Source organism: Podarcis tiliguerta (genome assembly GCF_965153285.1).
Source record: "Podarcis tiliguerta genome assembly, chromosome: Z".
Lineage (NCBI taxonomy): Eukaryota > Metazoa > Chordata > Lepidosauria > Squamata > Lacertidae > Podarcis > Podarcis tiliguerta.
In genome coordinates this window covers 23049988-23071968 of record NC_139553.1, presented here as the reverse complement: position 1 = coordinate 23071968, position 21981 = coordinate 23049988, and the positions used below count along the sequence as shown (strand labels likewise).

The following is a 21981-nucleotide window of genomic DNA, read 5'->3' as shown; positions in this document are numbered from 1 at the left end:
ACTGCATGGAACAGTGTGATTCTTCCCTTTTCTAAGAACAACCCTCTAGTTTTTACTCCACTCACTCAGAGCCTGCCAAGTAAAAGCTTAGCTTTGCCTTTACAACAGTGGTTCTGTTTGACCCCAGCATCACTACTAGTAGGTTCAGTATCGTGGAGGAAGTGTTTTTTTGTTGTTGTTTTTTGCAGCCTGACTCCCCTGTTCCACCTTAGGTGCATCAGGACATGAAAAACAAGAGCTGACAGCCGTATTCTCTGCATTTCATTTCTGCTCCCTCATGTAAGACATTAAAATGGGCTCTCAGTTTTACTATTGCTGGAAAAGGTACAAAGTGTTAGGAGTCAGAAGGTGAGCCTCTTATATAACGCTGGGTAGGTGTGGTTGGAGAGAAGGGTGTAAGGTCTTTTTCTGGGAGATTTCTCACGCGCACACACTCTTTTGTAACTCAGATTAAAGAAATAACAATAAAAATCACTTTTCTGCAAGTTACATTTTCATATCCTGATTTTCAGAAGAAGTTGAATATACTAACACATTTTCACGTTCAAAACAATTATAAAACACACTTGACAGTTGAATAGTTGAATAACAAGTCTGGGGTCACCACTGTTCACACCTGGAAAGGATCCTTAAAGGTAAAGGTACCCCTGCCTGTACGGGCCAGTCATGTCCGACTCTAGGGTTGTGCACCCATCTCACTTAAGAGGCCGGGGGCCAGCGCTGTCCAGAGACACTTCCGGGTCACGTGGCCAGCATGACGAAGCTGCTCTGGCGAGCCAGCACCAGCGCAGCACACGGAAACACCGTTTACCTTCCCGCTATAACGCAGTACCTATTTATCTACTTGCACTTAGGGGTGCTTTCGAACTGCTAGGTGGGCAGGAGCTGGGACCGAAAGACGGGAGCTCACCCCACCGCGGGGATTCGAACCGTCAACCATGCGATCAGCAAGCCCTAGGCACTGAGGTTTTACCCACAGCGCCACCCGCGTCCCGGAAAGGATCCTTGCTCCACCTTAAACTGGGAATTAGATCACTCGGGGTTCTAGTATTATGAGAGAGAGAAAAATGTCTCTCTGTCGAGTTTCTCCACGTGATGCATAATTTTAAGCATTTCCGTCACATCTTCCCTTACTTACCATTTCCCCCTCTTCCTTAAACTAACATTGTCACCATGTCTCTTAGAGGAGTTACTCCAGTCCCTTGATAATTTTGTTTGCAAACCAGCATGTCCTGCATTCAACAGGGAGCTGCATTGGATAGAACTCCCTGATACTTGCAGCGGACTGTGGTTTACATCTGTAGAATGTGTGGAATGGCGCTGAATTGGGTGCACGAAAGAACTCAGTGATCAGACAAAAAAGGATCTCAACAAAGACATTTGTAATTTGTCCCTTATCTCATTGTTTGTTTTTGTACACAGTAGTTCTTTTCCTTGCTTAGCCCAGTTTCTGGAATTGGTTTTCTATTCTTAAAAAGCCCATTATGTATTTTTTTCACTTCATTTTGAAAATAACCTATTTTATGCTCACTGTGTCTTTAAATCCTAAGTTAGGGAAATTGGTAGGCCGTCTCTGAGATCTCCCATTTCTTGACCTTTAAAGTTCTCTGTAGGAAGAGAAAACACTGGCACAGTAATAAAAAGAATGTTGTTTAGCGAAGTACAATCATCAGACAGAAGAGTGGTGAACATACATTGTAGGGAAAAAGAATTGATGGAGCCTTTTGCAAATTAAAAGGACACAGCCATTTCAAAGGTACATGTTGTAAATGCAACAGCAGCTTTGTACTTGCTAAATTATATTTTGGCGCAGAGTATAACTTGCATGCTTTTCTTAATATGCATGCTTTTTGCTGCTGGACTGTGATGGCTAATGAACAGAGTTCTTCTGTTTGCTGCAATCATTTTCAATTATGAATGGGAAGGAAGCATTGGAATTTAAAGAATACCATGCCATGTACTTAGGACTTATTTCGACCTCTCACTGTTTCTATTTTAAAATTGTTGGATGTTTTCAGACCGGACTGAGATGGATGTGCCTTCTAGTCATATTTTTAAGGGATCTTGGCGGGAAAAAGTGGGGAGGAGGAGATCAACAAAACTAAAGGAGTAAAGCTCTTAATTTTATAAACTTGAAGCTGCAAGCTCATAGACCCTTGTCTTAGAGAAAGTCCTGTTGAATTAATGTTACTTACTAAAGGCCAGACACCCACAGGAGTGCACTATTAGGCTCCATTCCAGAGAAATTTGCAGTACAATCCTAAACATTTTTAATCAGAAGATAATCCTACTGCTTGTTTTTAAAATTGCAGCCTTAGTTGCACTTATGTCCCATCTGAAATTTAAAAAGACCAATTTATTTTTAATGGTTATAGTCCAGTCTGATGTGACTGTGCCTTTTAGGTGGTCTTAGGGAAGGAGAGAGAAGGAGCTATGCAGTCGAGACGTATGTCCATACTAAAAAAAATCAAAGATCAAGCTTCTAGTTTCATAAAACTAACTGTTTGGTTTCATAAATTCTGTTAAATGAAGTGGGAGTTACTACTGAGAAAACATGTTTAGAAATCCAGTTAGGTTCCTGTCCAGAGAAAATGAGTTACACTTTTCTCCTGTTTGAAATCACTTGAGACTTACAGCTTAAGCTACGCATTACATGATGTTTTGTGATTCTTATCTTAGCAGGCTGTATTTGAGCAGTTGGAAATGGGCAGAGAAATACTGCATAACTGTATTATGTGTTTTCTTTTATCTGTCCTGAATTATCCAGCATTCAGCTTCATTGAATATGCATGAGTTCTGGTGTTATGAGAGTGTTATCATTGCAAGGTGGCCCAGGGTGTTGTTGTTGTTGTTTACTTCCAGTAAACATTTTCCAGTAGTCTGCATCCTCCCTAGCTGACTGTGCTTCCTGATCTGAAAAATCCTCCTGAGAGGAGTTACGTCATGATGTCTTGCCTAGGCTTTAATTGAAGCTGGCCACCAGGGAAAGTTACAGAGTTCAAGGCATTGATGAGATGATTTGTAGAACAACAACAACAGGACACTCACAAACACCCCTTTGGCAACATCAGAAACCCTAAACTTCACCCATGAAGAGTCCACTGATTTTTTCCTCTCTTCTAATCATTTGGAGATGCAATTTCTTTTCTCATTAATTGATGGATAGTGGGTTTTTGTTTTTGTTTTTTAAAAAGAAGGAATATTTATTGGCACAGCACTAGCTTGTTTAGCTTGGAGAAGAGAGGATGGCTAAGTAGTACCCTTTGAAGATATATAGGAAGCCAAGAGCTGACCGTGGACTCAGACTCCTCCTCAAAAGGTTTAGATGGAAATGGTCTCTCAAAACTCTTCACCCTATTTGTGTGCAAACTGCAGAAATCATGTCACCAAATTTCTTAGGGGGGGGGGAGAAATTCTCCCTACTGTTTCCAGCTGTGACTATATTATTTTTAAAAATTGTTGTGACCTGGCCATGGGACCTGTTGGTGATAATGGGTATTAAATATGATGATGATGATCATTATAGGGGTCCCTATTAGCAGTGGCAATAGCACAAACTCTGTTGTTGTTTTCTTTTAAAGTTTTATTGTTGCCATTGCAGGTGGCAACAGTAACAACTTCGGTGGGCAGCCTAGTCCCCATTTTGCATTCCCACAATGCATTTCATCCTCTGCCTAGCATTGCTCCAGGGTATTGCCCCCCCTGTGGAGACCATTTGGAGAAGGTTCTGCAAAGTGGCCTTCTTTCCTTCTTTTTTCTGGGGGTGGGCAGGGAAATAAAATAATAAATTGTCAACTTATAAATATCAGATGATAACCTTTGCAAAGCACAATCAATTATTCATTTCTAAAGCTTCAACAAAGCATATAATATGGGTATGTGCAAGGAGATTTGCACATATGTCAGGTTGGAGACATATTGCAAATAAATACATAGTAAATTCACACATTGCTTTTCCTTATGCTTTAAACATTATGAGCCAGTAATTTGCTTCTGGCAACAACTGTTTTCTTTTACCACCCCAGCTGCAACAAAACATGTTTCTTCCACATTAGTCTCTACTGCCACAGCAGGCGCTTTAATCTTCAAACAGTTTGACTTCACCCTCCAAAGGTCCATTGTCTCCCGAGACAGATGGAAGCCAACCAACTCATTAAATGTATTTTATCTTAGTGAAAAACTATCATGCCTTTGCTTTTGCTCTCTAAAGGTGTCAATTTAGTCATAGCTGCAAATTCCTATAATTTCATGACCTGTTCTTAAAAATCTTTTTTAAAAATTGTTGGAGGTGGAAATTGTTGGAGACGTTTCAGAGGTTTACATCAGACATTAGGGAGAATTGAAAGAATGGTGAAGTGGAGATGAGCTTTGGAGAAGCTTATCTCCAAATCTAAACTTCATAGTGTTGCATTTCCTTTCCCTACAGCTATGGGTCAACCAGGAAGATGGTGTTGAGGAAGGGACGAGTGAAGTACAGAATGGGCACCTGGACCCAAATGCTGCTGACTGCCTTTGTCTCGGGAGGACCCTCCAGAACCGAGACCAGATGAGAGCCAATGTCATTAATGAAATCATGAGCACGGAGCGCCACTATATCAAACACCTGAAGGACATTTGTGAGGTATGTATGCATGTATTCTTACTTATCCCTGTTTGGCACAAGGTAGTGGCTGTGCTGCTGGAATCGTAATGGGGAAGGCCAACAAATGGTTTTCACAATCATTTCATTGCCATTGGAGAAGTCTTCCTGGCTGTCAGCAACACCAGCCCATAGCAAGCTGGCTGTGCCTGATTCAGTTCCAGTTAAACTTTTCTTCCACTACTTTTCCCTGCCCCACCCTCTGGGGAAAAAAACAAACCCAAACCCTACCTCAGGTTAGAGGGAGCGATAGACGTGGTGAATGCTCACAGCCCCCTGGAGCATCATTTCCCACTGGTGTCGGGGACTCAGATTCTCAGAATCCAGTAATCCGTTCTGCATGGGGGAGAGACCTGGTTGATAGTGTAAGGTTCAAAGGTGCGTTTCACTGCAAAGGGGGTTGAAACCATTATCCAATTCTGCATGAGCAGTGTTCTGCTCATGAAACAGGAGTTCCCTTCCCTCTCCTCTCCCCATGCACCCCCAAAATCTGCTCCAGAGTGTCTCTCCCATCTCTAGGAGGAGAATTTGAGAGGGTTTCAGGCGGAAATTCCAAAGTGCAAGAAGAAGTCTGCTTTGTGAGCTGAACGGCAGCATTGGATACAAATTGTAGTGGCAAACTCCACAGCATCAACTCCTTTTGCTTAAACAACACTGCGTGCTTCTGAGGGAAAGCAGTCAATTATTGCCTGTTTTTTGCCAAGCTGTATAGTATCCCCTCACACTCATTCTTCCTCCTTTGTACATAGCTTCAATGCTCTCTGCTTTAACAAAAAAATGGAAAAAAGATCTGAAATCAAAGCACTCAGCTTTGAGCTGCGTGCCTCAGAAAGTTTAAAATTTAACAACTCTTGCTTACAGCCTCTGCAGAATCTATGCTGTTGTCCAGCTTCTGATGCCTTTAACTCTTAAGGGGGCTCCCTTCCTTTACCTCAGAGAGGGTTCTATTTCAGTTGAGAGGCAAATTTCACTCCATAGGAAGGGGAGCCTCCAAACGAGGGTTTTAGCATAGTATTAGAGCATCTGTTTTGCATGCAAATGGTCCCGGGTTCAATCCCTGGTATCTCCATGTCTGGGAAAGACCTCCTCATCTTCAACTCTGGGAAGCTGCTGCCAGTCAGTGTGGACAATATTGAGGTAGATGGACAAATGGTCTGACTTGGAATCATACAATTGTAGAGTTGGAACGGACTCCAACAGTCAAAGGCACGTCCTATATTCCTATTCAAATCATCCCTTTATTCTGAACTATGTAAGCTGGATTCTCGTTCTTTTTTATGAGAAGGGCAAGAACACATGACTTGCATGCAGAAGGTCCCAGGTTGAATCCCCAGCCTTTGGGACAGAACCCCACCCAAAACCCTGGATAGCTGCTGCTGTCAGACAGTGTAGACAATACTGAGCGAGATGGACCAATGGTATGACTCAGTATAAGGCAGCTTGTTACGTCCCTATGTCACTCTTCAACTGAAGAGGCTCTCAATGTGGCTTACAAACATGTAAAAGAGCAACAAAACCATCAATGAAATAGCAGAACAGCATAAAAACAAAGTCATTAACATGCAAGTTAAATAAACCATGAGTCTAAAAAAAGATCAAGAACACCTAAGCAAATAAAAAGACATTTTCTCCACACTTGTGTCCCCTGATTTGCACGCAGAAGGACCCAGGTTCAATCAGTGTAATGCAGTTTCCTGAGTAGCAGTCTTATTGCATCCTGGGGAGCTTTGTGGTTTTAGTGTAGAAGCAGGTACATTTAATTTTGTTTACACCCCCTTTTAATCAGAGGAATCTTTCTGCACCGCAGAAGAAATAGCATCTTCAGTGTGTGTTCTCCTGTCCTCCCATCCCCCAGTCTTCTCCTATTTTCCTGCCAGCAAAAGCTAGCAGCTTTTGAATCTGACCGTGCCTGATACTCTTAAACTGGATCTCCTGGGTCGAATTTGTAGCAGGCCGATGGCTCTGTTGGAATTGCTCCCATTTACTCCAGCCTGCAATTAAAATCACTGTGTCAAGGCAAACTATATTGCTAGGCCTTGTACTCTGCTCTTTATTATCCCAAATGGAATCGAATGAGAAAACCTGCCAGAAGGTGAGAGTTGCGACAAATCTTCCAGACGTCTTTTTAAACTAGAGACGACTGCAGCAAACATTCCCATTTGCAACGTGATGGCCTATATGCCACTTTCGGGGGGCGGACTTCACTTTGCCCAGATTAAGTGCTCGAAACCAGAGTGACATCATGACTACCAGAGAGAGAGAGAGCGCTTAATCAATCTATAGGCTCCATATAAATTGGTCCGCTCTGTTCTGTGCTTAAGTGGAATCCAAGGGCGCTGGCACGAGCTTGCCTTTCACAAAGGAGGCAAGGAAATGGGTTTCTTGCCTTTTGGCAAGGATGGGGGACCTCGTACCCCTTAGGACTCTTCCCAGGCCACATCATGAGGCATGACCAAAGGGATATTTTAAGAGTGTTCCACAACATGGGATCAGCAACATTAAATGCCTCATTAAATGCCTCATTAAAAGGCCTCTGTAACAAGTAATAGTGCTTCAGCGGAATATGCCACTATCGTGGCTGTCTGCTGATATCATCAGCAGGACAACCAGCAGTATGGTAGTGCTCACTTGAGCACAGGTTGAGCCTATGTTCCAGTGGACACTCCAACATGCACACTACCACCATCAACAACAGAGCCCCACTATTAGAACCATAGCTCAGTGGTAGAGCAACAGCTTTGCTTTCAGAAGGGCCAATGTTTAATCTCTGGCATCTCCTGGTAGGGTGCTCAGAAAGACCCGTATCTGAAACCCTGTAGAGCCACTGCCAGTCAGTGTAGACAATATTGAGCTAGATGGACCAGTTGTCTGCCTGGGTATAAGGCAGCTTTACCTTGCTTGGTGGATGAGTTGCTTGCTGGCTGGTTGACAACCCATCCCAGTTAATAATGAGGCAAACAGCAGGCACTGGAACACTAGTTCACTTCCAGAGATAGTTGTCTCCTTGTTGATCATTACTGGGCCAGTGCCAGGAGAGGGAGAATATCAGAGGGAAGCAGGACCTCCCTGGCTGGCAATAGCATTTTTTGCTAGAGCCCTGTAAATATAGGCATAGTTTCTGCATTGGAAAAGCATGATAAATGAACTTGTGTTCACTATCTAAAAAGAATTTTTGGGTTATCTGAGAGACCTCAAATTTAGTACAGTTCCAGGCTACCCACTAGATAAATTCCATCCACTCCTGGTTCCTTGAAAAGGAGGGAAGATAGATGAACAATGATGGAATGCATCTATCTCCCAACCCATGACTCTGAAAACTTAGCACTTAACCTCCTGCAAATACTCCCCAACTTTGTGCAATACCACAGGGACTACATGGAAACGTACTTTAAAAGGAGATGGTCTGGAGGCTATTTATAGCCCATCACCAAGCATAGACTTCTCCAGCCTTTGATCATCTGTCCTTTGAATCTGAGGATATGAGCAGTGACTGTATGACATTCATCTTGCATAACAGGCATAAATTTACTGGGAAATCCATGGAGTAGCCCTTTCAGGTGATAACCTGCTGCACATTAGTCATGTTCAGCCTTGGGGAACTTCACCAACTCATCATGGCATATCCTATGGAGCATTTCAGCAAGGAACATGTTTCCTCTGCAGCTTTGTGGCCAAGCTTTTCTGTAAATGTGCCAGGAGCAAGCCCAAAAATGTGAGAGGTGTCACTGCTGAGGGGCTCAGAACAGTGTGCATAGAATCATTGAAATGTAGAGTTGGAAGGGACCTCAAGGGTCATCTGTTCCAACTCCCTGCAATGCAGGAATCACAACTAAAGCATCTATGACAGATGGCCATCCAGTCTTCTTAAAAGGAAGGAAAGTCCACTTCCAAGGGAGTCTGTTACACTGTCAAACAGCTCTTACTGATGTTTAGTCAGAATCTCCTTTCTTGTCATTTGAATTCTTTCAGCAAAACAGCAAAAAACAAGCTTGCTCCATTCTTCCATGTGACATCCCTTCAGAGATTTGAAGATAGTTATCATGTCATCTCTCAGTCTTCTCTTCTCCAAACTAACTAAGCCTAGCCTACTCCCTCAACCATTCCTCATAAGGCTTGGTTTACAGATCCTCGAAAAGCAAGAGAATGCAGAAAATAATAGTTTCATTGCTTCAGGAAAAAGTGTAATTGAACACTGGGCATTTGTTTGTAATATTTGTAGCATCCTCATCCACTGGTGTCCTCTTTTCTCTGTTTCTCACAGGGTTACCTGAAGCAATGTCGGAAGAGAAGAGACATGTTCAGTGATGAACAGTTGAAGATAATATTTGGCAACATCGAAGACATCTATCGGTTTCAGATGGGCTTTGTCAGAGATTTGGAGAAGCAGTACAACAATGAGGACCCCCATCTCAGTGAAATTGGGCCGTGTTTTCTGGAGCATGTAAGTGCTTTTGAGGGGAAATAGCTTGAAAGGGAGAAGCAACTCATCTTATTTATTTACTTATTTATTTAACAAAGTACACTTGTTTAAGGCTCCCGTGCAATTCTGCATAAGACCACAACCCCTAAGAGTGTTCTTTGCCACCTCTTATATCAGAGGACAGGAGTCTCTGTTCTTGAACATAAAGCCCCAACTCATCATAGAGGTTGCGTTGAGGAGTTACCCATTCCTTCCTCCTGCAGACGGACAACATTCTTGGAGTTTTCCTTCTCCAGTATTGTTGCTGCCAAGTTTCCTCTCTCACAGACTCTTCTTATGTTCTTAATGGTAACTTCTATTTATTAAAGAATAGATTAACAACAAACATTAACATATTAAATTACAGTTCCCACAATATACTCTTAATTACTCATAGTATTGATAGATAATACTTCTTCACATATGAACTGACCCGGACCCTGCAAACATAATATGAGGCTGTTCTCTAGGTGCCCCCTCCAGGTAGGTTTGTGGGGGTGGCAACAGTACAATGGCTCTTTTCCCAGGTGACTCCCACTTGTGGAATGCTCTCCCCAGGAAGGCTCACCTGGGGTCATCACTACTTATCTTTAGGCACCAGGCAGAAACATTTCTTTTCGGACAGGTCCTTGGCTTTTAATTATCTGTGGCCTCCTTCAGAGAGTAGGATCTTCCTTTTGAAAATATAAATGAGTTTTATGAATATGAATGAGTTTTAGATTTTTCCATGTTGTTTTATGATGGTTTTAATGTATGTGCTATTGTTGTAAGTACCGTAGTTTTCGCTCCATAACACGCGTGTTTTTCCTCCTAGAAAGTAAGGGGAAATGTCTGTGCGTGTTGCGGAGTGGAAGAGCTGCTGAATGGGGAGGAGAGAGGGACAGAGTGCCTGCTTCTTTAAAGGAGCGAAGCGGCTCTTCTCCCGCTTTGCTGGAAATAGCAGGAAAGATTTTCAGCTCGCTAAGGGGGGGGGGGGGGAGAGCCTGTATCTCTCTCCTCCCGCTTTGCTTTTCAGCTCGCTAAGGGCGGGGGGGGGGGAGGGAGAGAAGCAGAACCTGCTTGCTTTAGGCTCCTTTAAAGCAAGCAGGCTCTCTGTCCCTCCAGCAAAGGTTTTCAGCTCACTAAGGGGGGGGGGGAGGGAGAGAAGCAGAGCCTGCTCCACGCGTGCTTCTTGTCCCTTGAGTGCTTTTCCTTCCTTCCCCACTTAAAACGTGGTTACAAAGCACAGATCCACATGGATCCTCAGGATTTTTGCACTGGGTCACCCCAAATTCACCATCAGATCACATAGCATGTCCATGGCTACAGTTTGCACCAAAAAAATCACATACCCACTGTTGCCTGGGCCTGCAGTGGTGCAAAAACGTGGTTACAAACATGGATCCAGATGGATCCTCAGGATTTTTGCATTGGGCTACCCCAAACTCACCGTCAGATCACATGTCTGTGGCCACAGCATGAACGAACAAAAATCATACATCCACTGTTTCGTTTAGAATTTTTTCCCCTTGTTTTCCTCCTCTAAAAACTACATGCGTGTTATGGTTGGGTGCGTGTTATCGAGCGAAAAATACGGTAACTTTGAACTACCTTTGTTAAAAAGAAAAAAAGCGACTAAGAAATGTAATCATAATAATCCATGGGAGAGACCGTTCTCTGTGGACATTCCCAGATTCTTGAAGTCCCTGTCTAGGGAGGCTTGCATGACCCATCTCTGCTGGCCTTGTGCCATCTGCTTAAAAATGTTTCTTTCCAGCAAATGCTTGTTTTGCTCAAATGATGAATTGCTTTGAGCTGACCCTTTCTTCTAAGGTTGTGTTTATTGACCATGGCTGTTACTGCCTCTCTTCTTTTACAATAGAAAGGAGGGATGCAACTATTTTTAAATAAATGTTTTACAGATAATTAACACAGAAGGTGAACTAGCAATGACTAAAACATTCAAATTAATAAAATGATTCATAAGTCATATGTTTCCCGCCACAACAAACACACCTATACCCACTCTTTGGGGCTTCGAAACCAATTATGGAATTCAGATCAATAGCAACGTGTGTGCTTTGAAAGATTGTGTGGGATGTCAGCAATAAGAAGATGCCGCAAATAGTTTGCTTAATTTGATGCTCATAAAACTGTACTGGAAACAGCAACAGTCAGAGCTTGCTATATGGGAGCCACACGTAGCACAGGTAGTCAGGATAGGAGCAGGAGGAGTTAGGAGTTGAACTTTTTGCACTGCTTCATGGATCACTGCCTTGCCGTGGCGAAGGGGCTTGAAGAACTCAGAGAAGCTATGAACTATGCCGAGCAGGGCACCCAAGATGAACAGGTCATAGTGGAGAGTTTGGACCAAACGTGATCCACCTGGAGCAGGAACCGGCAAGCCACTCCAGTATCCTTGCCAAGAAAACTCCATGGACAAAGACAACAGGCATATAAAAGATATGACGCTGGAAGATGAGCCCCTCAGGTCGGAAGGCGTCCAACATGCTACTGGGGAAGAGCGGAGGACAAGTACAAGTAGATCCAGAGCTGATGAAGCGGCTGGGCCAAAGCCGAAAGGACGCTCAGTTGCGGATATGCATGGAAGCGAAAGGAAAGTCCAATGCTGTAAAGAAAAATATTGCATAGGAACCTGGAATGTAAGAACCATGAACCTGGGTAAGTTGGATGTGGTCAAAAATGAGATGGCAAGAATAAACATTGACATCCTGGGCATCAGTGAACTAAAATGGACGGGAATGGGCGAATTCAGTTCGGATGACTATCATATCTACTACTGTGGGCAAGAAACCCGTAAAAGAAATGGAGTGGCCCTCATAGTCAACAAAAGAGTGGCGAAAGCTGTACTGGGATGCAATCTCAAAAATGATAGAATGATCTCAATACGAATCCAAGGCAGACCTTTTAACATCACAGTAATCCAAGTTTATGCACCAACTACTGGTGCTGAAGAAACTGAAATTGACCAATTCTATGAAGACTTACAACACCTTATAGAAGTGACACCAAAGAAGGATGTTCTTCTCATTATAGGGGATTGGAATGCTAAAGTAGGGAATCAAGAGATAAAAGGAACAATTGGCAAATTTGGTCTTGGAATTCAAAACGAAGCAGGGCAAAGGCTAATAGAGTTCTGTCAAGAGAACAAGCTGGTCATCACAAACACTCTTTTCCAACAACACAAGAGACGACTCTACACATGGACATCACCAGATGGGCAGCATCGAAATCAGATTGATTATATTCTCTGCAGCCAAAGATGGAGAAGCTCTATACAGTCAGCAAAAACAAGACCTGGAGCTGACTGTGGCTCAGATCATCAGCTTCTTATAGCAAAATTCAAGCTTAAACTGAAGAAAGTAGGAAAAACCACTGGGCCGGTAAGATACAATCTAAACCAAATCCCTTATGAATACACAGTGGAAGTGAGGAACAGGTTTAAGGATTTAGATTTGCTGGACAGAGTGCCTGAAGAACTATGGATGGAGGCTCGAAACATTATACAGGAGGCAGCAACGAAAACCATCCCAATGAAAAGGAAATGCAAGAAAGCAAAGTGGCTGTCCAATGAGGCCTTACAAATAGCGGAGGAGAGAAGGCAAGCAAAATGTGAGGGAGATAGAGAAAGATACAGGAAATTGAATGCAGAATTCCAAAAAATAGCAAGGAGAGACAAGAAGGCCTTCTTAAATGAGCAATGCAAAGAAATAGAGGAAAACAACAGAATGGGAAGAACCAGAGATCTGTTCAAAAAAATTGGAGATATGAAAGGAACATTTCGTTCAAAGATTACCATAATAAAGGACAAAAGTGGTAAGGACCTAACAGAAGCAGAAGACATCAAGAAGAGGTGGCAAGAATACACAGAGGAATTATACCAGAAAGATATGGATGTCTCGTACACCCCAGGTAGTGTGGTTGCTGACCTTGAGCCAGACATCCTGGAGAGTGAAGTCAAATGGGCCTTAGAAAGCATTGCAAATAACAAGGCCAGTGGAAGTGATGGTATTCCAGCTGAACTATTTAAAATTTTAAAAGATGATGCTGTTAAGGTGCTACACTCAATATGCCAGCAAGTTTGGAAAACTCAGCAGTGGCCAGAAGATTGGAGAAGGTCAGTCTACATCCCAATCCCAAAGAAGGGCACTGCTAAAGAATGCTCCAACTACCGCACAATTGCACTCATTTCACACGCCAGCAAGGTTATGCTTAAAATTCTTCAAGGAAGGCTCAAGCAGTATGTGGACCGAGAACTCCCAGAAGTGCAAGCTGGATTTAGAAGAGGCAGGGGAACCAGAGACCAAATTGCAAACATGCGCTGGATTATGGAGAAAGCTAGAGAGTTCCAGAAAGACATCTACTTCTGCTTCATTGACTATGCAAAAGCCTTTGACTGTGTCGATCACAGCAAACTATGGCAAGTTCTTAAAGAAATGGGAGTGCCTGATCACCTCATCTGTCTCCTGAGAAATCTCTATGTGGGACAAGAAGCTACAGTTAGAACTGGATATGGAACAACTGATTGGTTCAAAATTGGGAAAGGAGTACGACAAGGCTGTATTTTGTCTCCCTGCTTATTTAACTTATATGCAGAATTCATCATGCGAAAGGCTGGGCTGGATGAATCCCTAGCCGGAATTAAGATTGCTGGAAGAAATATCAACAACCTCAGATATGCAGATGACACAACCTTGATGGCAGAAAGTGAGGAGGAATTAAAAAACCTTTTATTGAGGGTGAAAGAGGAGAGCACAAAATATGGTCTGAAGCTCAACATCAAAAAAACGAAGATCATGGCCACTGGTCCCATCACCTCCTGGCAAATAGAAGGGGAGGAAATGGAGGCAGTGAGAGATTTTACTTTCTTGGGCTCCATGATCACTGCAGATGGTGACAGCAGCCACAAAATTAAGAGACGCCTGCTTCTTGGGAGGAAAGCAATGGCAAACCTAGATAGCATTTTAAAAAGTAGAGACATCACCTTGCCAACAAAGGTCCGTATAGTAAAAGCTATGGTTTTCCCAGTAGTGATGTATGGAAGTGAGAGCTGGACCATAAAGAAGGCTGATCGCCGAAGAATTGACGCTTTTGAATTATGGTGCTGGAGGAGACTCTTGAGAGTCCCATGGACTTCAAGAAGATCAAACGCATCCATTCTTAAGGAAATCAGCCCTGAGTGCTCACTGGAAGGACAGATCGTGAAGCTGAGGCTCCAATACTTTGGCCACCTCATGAGAAGAGAAGACTCACTGGAAAAGACCCTGATGTTGGGAAAGATGGAGGGCACAAGGAGAAGAGGACGACAGAGGACGAGATGGTTAGACAGTGTTCTCGAAGCTACAAACATGAATCTGACCAAACTGCGGGTGGCAGTGGAAGACAGAAGTGCCTGGCGTGCTCTGGTCCATGGGGTCACGAAGAGTCGGACACGACTGAACGACTAAACAACAACAACAACAACCCCTTGCTTATCTGAAATTGGTTTTTAAAGGAAAGCTATTGCTTTCTCAGCTCTCATGAAGGGGGGGGGGTCCTTTCTCAGAGTGAGGTATTCTAGGAAATGTGACCTAGGAGAGAGCACCACCCCTGCCTTTGCACATTAGCAACTACAAAAGCAATTTTAACATAGACAAGGGTGTAAGGAGAGGGATCCTTATCTGGTGCCTGTTGCTGATCAATTTAGTCTTTGACTTGCCTTTGGAGGGTTTTTTGGCATGAGGTTGCCTTGTTAACATTTTTATTTGAATGCCTGTCCATGCTTTAGCATTGCTATTCTTTGAATTTTTACGCCTTTCCCTTTAACTACCAGCAGGTAAATATAGGAGAGAGAGAACAGGTGCCTCTTGACTCTCAAAGACATGCATGCACTAAATACCTCCCCATAAACAGTAAGGCACCATGTAGCGAGCCTCCTCCTGTTCCACAAACTGCAGCTGGTGAAGTTCATTTTGAAGTTATGCCTGATAACATAATTTAGGATAATTAGGCTCCCCCTCCCTCATCCCACATGCACATCCTTACTCCAAACAGCCTCTTTTCTTTTAAATCATGTGATCAGGCTCAAGCTGTGTCTAAGTTGATCCATTCTTGGTTTTCTAAATATAAATCGTCAGTACACAACTAGCTTTCACTCTCCCTGCTTTATTCTGATTTTAAGTGCTTCTGAATGCAGCTCAGAAAGGTTTTCGTGTTGCAGCAATCCTATATAAGTGCACCCTGTTCCGTAGTGATATTCTATCAGACGCTCTTCATTTGTTTACATCAGTTATTATTGTTAATACTGCTCAACTAAATCCTACTCAGAGTAGACCCACTGAAATGACTAGATCTATGTTAGCCCTGTTTTTTAATTTCAGAGGAGTTTACTCTATGCATGACTAACTCTGCAATAACAGGTTGTATCTAGAGTTAGTCATGCATAAACTCCTCTGAAACTCTGAAGTCCACCATTCAAATCTACAATGAAACAATCCCATTAAAAACTGTGCAGCAATTAAACAGGATATAATATCACAGAACTTCTGTGGTTTATGCTAATCATGGTGGCTGGTTAAGACCATTATCTTACAATTGCCTAAAGAAATGGGCTGGTTTGACAAGCTTGCTGTCATACCTTCTCCTTTTTGCCCCATAATCCTGCATTTCCGCCCACTGGAACCTCTGGCTACCATCAGGATGCTGCAAACCCCCTTTCCCTTGGGCTCCTTCCCAGTGCATCACTGAATGCCCACTATGGCTGGGAAATGCCCGCTCACCCTGGGTTTGGATTTAATCACCTGCTGATGATTCACCTTCCATCCCCGACTTGGCTCATCTCAACAAGCTAAGAATGGTTAAAAAGAGTTCTCTCGCACACTCACTTCTATCCCTGACGTATTACCCAGATTTTACTAATTACTCTCCAAATGGAATAATTGCATAGAAATTGCAATTGCGTAGAACTGGGAGCCTGCTTCAGGTGAAGAAATCCACCCCCATCACAATTACTGTTTTTCCCTGCGTGGAAAAATGAGTTTTAAGGAGGCAATGATAAGACTGCTTCTTCAGAAACCATCCCTGGATTCTGGGAACTTCATTAATTACCAGCCAGTTGCCAACCTCCTTTTTCTGGGCAAGGTTCTTGAGCTGGTGATTGCTGGTGATTGCTGATGAGATCCAGGGGCTCATGAAGGAGACTGATTTCCTAGATCCATTTCAATTGGGGTTTCGTCCAATAAGCTGAAGCTCAATCCAGATAAGACAGAGGCACTGTTAGAGGGGGATTTTGTAGACCAGGTGGATGGTCTTGAAGGGGCTACCCTCCCTCTTAAGGAGCAGGTCCTTAACTTGGGGGTGCTCCTGGATCCATTACTGTTGCTTGAGGCCCAGTTGGCCTTGGTGACACAGACTGCCTTCTGTTAGCTTCTGCTGGTGGCCCAGCTACACCCCTATCTGGACAGGGATAGCCTAACTCCTGTGGCCTACACTCTGGAAACCTCTAGTCTGGATTGTTGCAATGGCGTTATACATGGGGCTGCCTCTGCAAACAGTTTGGAAACTTCAGCTAGTGCAAAAACCAAAAAACCAAATTGCTCATCAGAACAAGATGATTTTGGTCTATAAAGCCAATCCTGGCCCAACTGCATTGGCTGCCAATTAGTTTCTAGGGCCTATTCAAAGTGCTGGTGTTGACCTCTAAAGCATTCCACAGCTCAGGACCTCAATATCTTAAGGACTGCCTTTCTGCATATGAACTGACCCAGACACTGTGGTTGTCATCTGAGGCCCTTTTCTATGTCCCCATTCCCTGAGAGGTACAGAAGGTGGCAACACAAGAATAGCCTTTTTGGTGGTGGAATGCTGTCCCCAGAGAGGCTTGCCTGGCGTCATTATTACATGTCTTTAGGTGCTAGGCAAAAACATTCTTCTTTACCCAGGTCTTTGGCCATTAAATAATCTATGGCATGTTAAAGGTCTGGGGGTGTGGGAGGCAGTTACTATGATTATTTTATTATTATGCTGTCCATTATTCTGCTTTTTATTATTGTGCTCTGAAAAATGTGTTCTTAATGTTGTACACCACACTGGGATGTACCACACAGGGCAGTATATAAATTGAAATAATAATAATAATAATAATATACAGTGTGTATGTCTCAGACCAGTCTCTACATGATGAGTTGATAACCACTGGCGAGGGGCTGCGATTCTATCATATTCCCCCCCCCCCACCTGCTAGCCCCATCTTTTTCTTTTTGCTAATGCCAAAATCAGGGGGCTTTTGTGAGTGGGAAGAAAAAATTACATATGAGGGAGGTAAATAAGGTGCTGGCTGGTTGGAGAGGTTTAAATTTCTTCACCCAGCCTAGTATGGAGATACAAATCTTCCCCTTCCCACGCATCAGGCTAATCATTTGATGAGCAGGGAAGGAACAATTTGCATCCCCATTAGGTGAATCTCTACAACAAATTAAATGGATGTAAATCTGACATCAGAAATAACAGAGTTCAAAAACCAGTAGAGGAACTTTTCAGTATTGCCGAACCTTCTGTAACTGAAGGACCACCTTTCTCCATATGAATTGATCCAGACCCTGCAATCATAAACTGAGGCCCTTCTACGTGTGCCCCTTCCCCAAGAGGTCTGGAGGACAGCAGCAATAGAACAGGCCTTTTCTGCAGTGGCTCCCCATTTGCAGAATGCTCGCCCCATGCCTTCATTACATATTTTAGGCTCCACTAATTAAACAATCTATGGCCTTTAAACATGTGAGGAGGGGTATTGTTTTGGTTTGTTCCTATGTTAAGAATTTTTATTTTTTAATATTGTAAACTGCCCTGCGATTCTCAGATGAAGGGTGGCATATAAATTTAATTAATAACAACAACTTGAATGACCATTTTTGAACAAAGAGGAGTGTAATTTGAAATGGCTGAGTTATAATTAATCAGGTAATTAAATTATTCCATATGTGGCTTGAGTTGGGACAAAGGTTTTCATTTCATTTTTAAAATCACACTACACACGTTAGTTAGCTTATCAATGTGTGTGTGTTATATCACCAAATTTTGTGAATGACCACTGTTAATAATGCAGGTATTACTTTCTGGACTTTCTTAATTCCCCTCTGGCCCCACTGTTCATAAGTCTCCCTTTCTCCCAGACATGTGCATATAATATATATCTGTAATTCAGGATAATGCTCCAAGCATTTGATGAACTAATTTGTAGTCCACAAAAGCGGATGCCACTGTACATTTGACTAAAGTTCCACAATACTCTTGGTTGTTTTCCTGTTCCCATATTTCATCCTCACAACAACCCTGTGAGATAGGTGATCTTGAGAGATAATGAATGTCCCAAAGTGACTCAGGGAACCTCACAGCTGAGAAGAGATTAAAATCTTTCTTTCCCCCCCTTTTTTGGTTTGATGATCTTAGTTCAACACTCACTGTACCACACTGACTTTTCCCAGTTGGTACATAAACATATACAATGAGTAGGATGCTTAAACTGACAGCGTTCACTCTCAGAGATCCCACCAAGCCCGTCCTCCCTTGTTACATAAGCTCCACTGTTATGGGAGCTGACGAAATGGCCAGTGTTGTAAATACGTCAGGAAATGTCAAGAAAATCATGCAGCCTTGCTTTTTGAGCTTTTCCTTGAGGGGGAAATAAAGCACTATCTTGGCACTTATGTAAGCGGATGCAGCTATCTAGGATGCTGGATCCTTTTATGCATAAATATATTACTTTCAGTTATGGCTTGGCTGGGCTATATTTCACACCGGCAACACTTCAGATACTATTAGAGAACCACACTGTAAATGCTAATGAAATTAAAACAGGGCACAATTAAAACCATTCACAGCAGCTTCTCTCTGAGTGCCATAGATTTCCCATTCCTGTAGTTTCATTGTTGTTGTTGTTTAAAAAGGGATGAGGTTGTAATAGCAGCACTTTTCTCTGCTTTTCAAGCTCAGGCTATTATTGGCAAGCAGGCTTCTGAACAGGGGTGAGCAGAAGGTAGATTAGGATATACTAGTAGGTCTCTGATTGCCAGTTTTCTAACAAAAACAACAGCCCAAAACATTTCTCTCTCTGCTGTCGTCATATTAGGTAGCTGGAAAAGATAATCCAGGGAAAACTAGGAGTGAGTTTTTGTATGAAAGGGTTTGTGAACTTGGTTCTGATACTGATCACGTTTATACTCGAAGCATGTGCTCAGAGGCACCCTGTTCCTTAATTTTTACGGCGTGCTCAACCACCTGAACTACCATTTGCACTTGGCTCCAGTTGATAGACATCAAAATTCTAGTAAAAAAGCACACACGCAAAACAAAATAGATCGCAGAGGTCCATGCTATAAAACATGCAGAGGAAATAAGCAGAACTGGAAACTGTCAAAATCCATCTGTGGATGTGATGGCTTTGCTCCAAGCAGAGCTCTTGCCACAAAGGTCAGAAAGTTTAACTTCAGCTGTCGGTTTCCAATAGAAGAGGGTAAGGAAACCTTGTTGGCAGAACCACGTAAAAAAGGAAGCTGAGGGGAGGGGGATGGAGGAGAAATTTGGTTTGGTTTAGCATTTTACTGCATCCCTAATTCACTCGCAAACAGCAACATGACTATCCTTCCAAAATTCATTGAATATTGTAATGTAGTTCTCCAGCTAAAAGGTGTGTACAAAAATGCTAAGGCTAAGTTTGCACAAAGATTAGGGCTAACTGTGCATAAGGATGCATTTCTTAGGATGCAATATCATTCAAAAATGCATCAGGGAAAATTACTTGCAAAAATTTGAGAACTGCTGATGAATTTTCAAGAGGGCTTTTGAAAAGGAAATCACAAACTGGTGCAGAAATATGGAGAACTCACATTTAGGTTGTAAAAACAACTAGAAGAAGCCAAAACTGACAGCTCTGCCCATTTTCCACAGAGGAGGGAGAAATCTGTGAAGTATACATTCTCCTAGGTCAAGAAGGTTTTACAAAAATTAGCCCTGGCATTGAATATTGGAGGCCAAAGTTCAAATCCCCACTCAGCTACGAAGCCCACTTAATGGCCTTGGGCTTGTCACTGTCTCTTAGGCTAATCTACCTTACGTGAATTTTGTGAGGATAAAACAGGCAGGAGAAGAAACATGCACGCCACCTTAACCTTGTTGAGGGAAAATAGAATACAAATACAAATAAGCAAGAATTTAGAGCTTGTGTAGTAAGGATGATGGAATTTCAGGAATGGCATACTCAGGAATTTTCAGCACTTGTGCCCAGATAAGGATATCATGTAAGCTGCTCTGAATGTTCCATCAGCTCCTACCAGGGTGGCCGATGGTAAGAGAGTTGTAGTCTAGTAACATCTGGAGGACCACAGGTTTCCCATTCCTCTCCTTTGCATCAAATCAGATTCAGAGGAGCCTCAAAGCAGACCAGAGGAGCAGTGCTAGGCTTGAAAGTGTTAAAACATCTTTTCCCCAGGGCATTTTTCACACATCCCTGCCCACCCCCCTCTGTATTGTTTTGGCTTCATGCTGTGGCATTTTTACCCTGCATGTTTTCAAAAGTCACATATCTTGCATTAATGACTAATATGTAAAATACCTCTTACAATGTATAGATCAGGGGTCAGCAAACCTTTTCAGCAGGGGGCCGGTCTACTATCCCTCAAACCTTGTGGGGGTGCCGGACTATATTTAGAAGGGGGGAAAATGAATGAATTCCTATGCCCCACAAATAACCCAGAGATGCATTTTAAATAAAAGCACACATTCTACTCAGGTAAAAACACACTGATTCCTGGACTGTCCGCGGGCTGGATTGAGAAGGCGATTGGGCCAGATCCAGCCCCTTGGCCTTAGTTTGCCCATAGTATAGATACAATTGTTATAAATCACATTGGTGTTTGCAAATTGCAAATATGAATATCTGTATGGATAATATGTCCAATAAATTAATAATAGCTCTCTGCAAATAGAAATGTATTTTTTAAAAAATGCAATGTTTTTGTGGATTGATGCAGCAAGACAGAATGGACTTGTGAATGAATGCATGCAAAACTGAGATAGACTGAAAATAAACTGATTGGCCCATCTCTGGTAGCTGATGGTTTGTGATGTTTCTCATACACTTCTTTGTTTCCTCCCCTCCCCCCCTGCACTTTCCTGCTCCCACCCCTTGTAGCAAGATGGCTTCTGGATCTACTCAGAGTACTGCAACAATCACTTGGATGCGTGCATGGAGCTATCCAAACTAATGAAAGATGGCAGATACCAGCACTTCTTTGAAGCATGCCGCCTCTTGCAGCAGATGATTGACATTGCCATTGATGGTTTCCTTCTGACACCTGTGCAGAAGATCTGCAAATACCCACTGCAGCTGGCAGAGCTGCTGAAGTACACTGCACAGGACCACAGGTACACTGGTGTTCGGGTTTGGATTCTTTAAAATAGGGATCTGGTAGAAGGAGAGCAACAGGAGTTGCTCTCAGCCCCTGCCTGCCCATCACCCATGGAACTTCAGAGATTTGACAAGTTCCTTAGGCTGAGCATCTTTTGGAAGTCCTCCCAAAGGAGTTTAAATGATTTTAGAAATAGTTAATTTGATTTGCCCTAAGCTTTTGATGAAGATAGTACAACTGCTGTAACACCCATTAGCCCCAGGATGGCCACTGATCAGGGAAGATGGGAGTTGCTGTTGTCATTATATTACTATTATTCCTGCAAACCTTGGGATCCTCCCAAGCTTCCTTATACTGCATGATCGTGCATGGATGCTGCTATTTTGACTAGAATAAGCAACTGCACTCATAGTCTGCATATGAGAAACAGAAGGGGACAGACGATGATCCAGCCCACCTGGCCAGACAGGTTTCCCGTCCCTGATCTGAACCAACAGCATCAG

At 42.9% G+C, this 21981-nt stretch overlaps 2 protein-coding genes across 11 annotated transcripts in view; one reads left to right on the top strand and one right to left on the bottom strand.

The window, feature by feature from the left end:
• Window positions 1-21981, bottom strand: part of LOC310669944 (craniofacial development protein 2-like) — a gene marked incomplete at its 3' end in the record, with an annotated part of 710849 nt that overhangs the window by 222509 nt on the left and 466359 nt on the right. The gene's annotated exons all lie outside the window — the stretch shown is intronic.
• Window positions 1-21981, top strand: part of ARHGEF9 (Cdc42 guanine nucleotide exchange factor 9) — a 279379-nt gene that overhangs the window by 219051 nt on the left and 38347 nt on the right. For all 10 annotated transcript variants that reach the window (XM_083423400.1, XM_083423402.1, XM_083423401.1 and 7 more), the window contains 3 exons: window positions 4427-4621; window positions 8901-9080; window positions 21262-21494. In XM_083423400.1, coding sequence (XP_083279526.1) covers window positions 4427-4621; window positions 8901-9080; window positions 21262-21494 — 608 coding nt within the window. The remainder of the gene's footprint in view (window positions 1-4426; window positions 4622-8900; window positions 9081-21261; window positions 21495-21981) is intronic.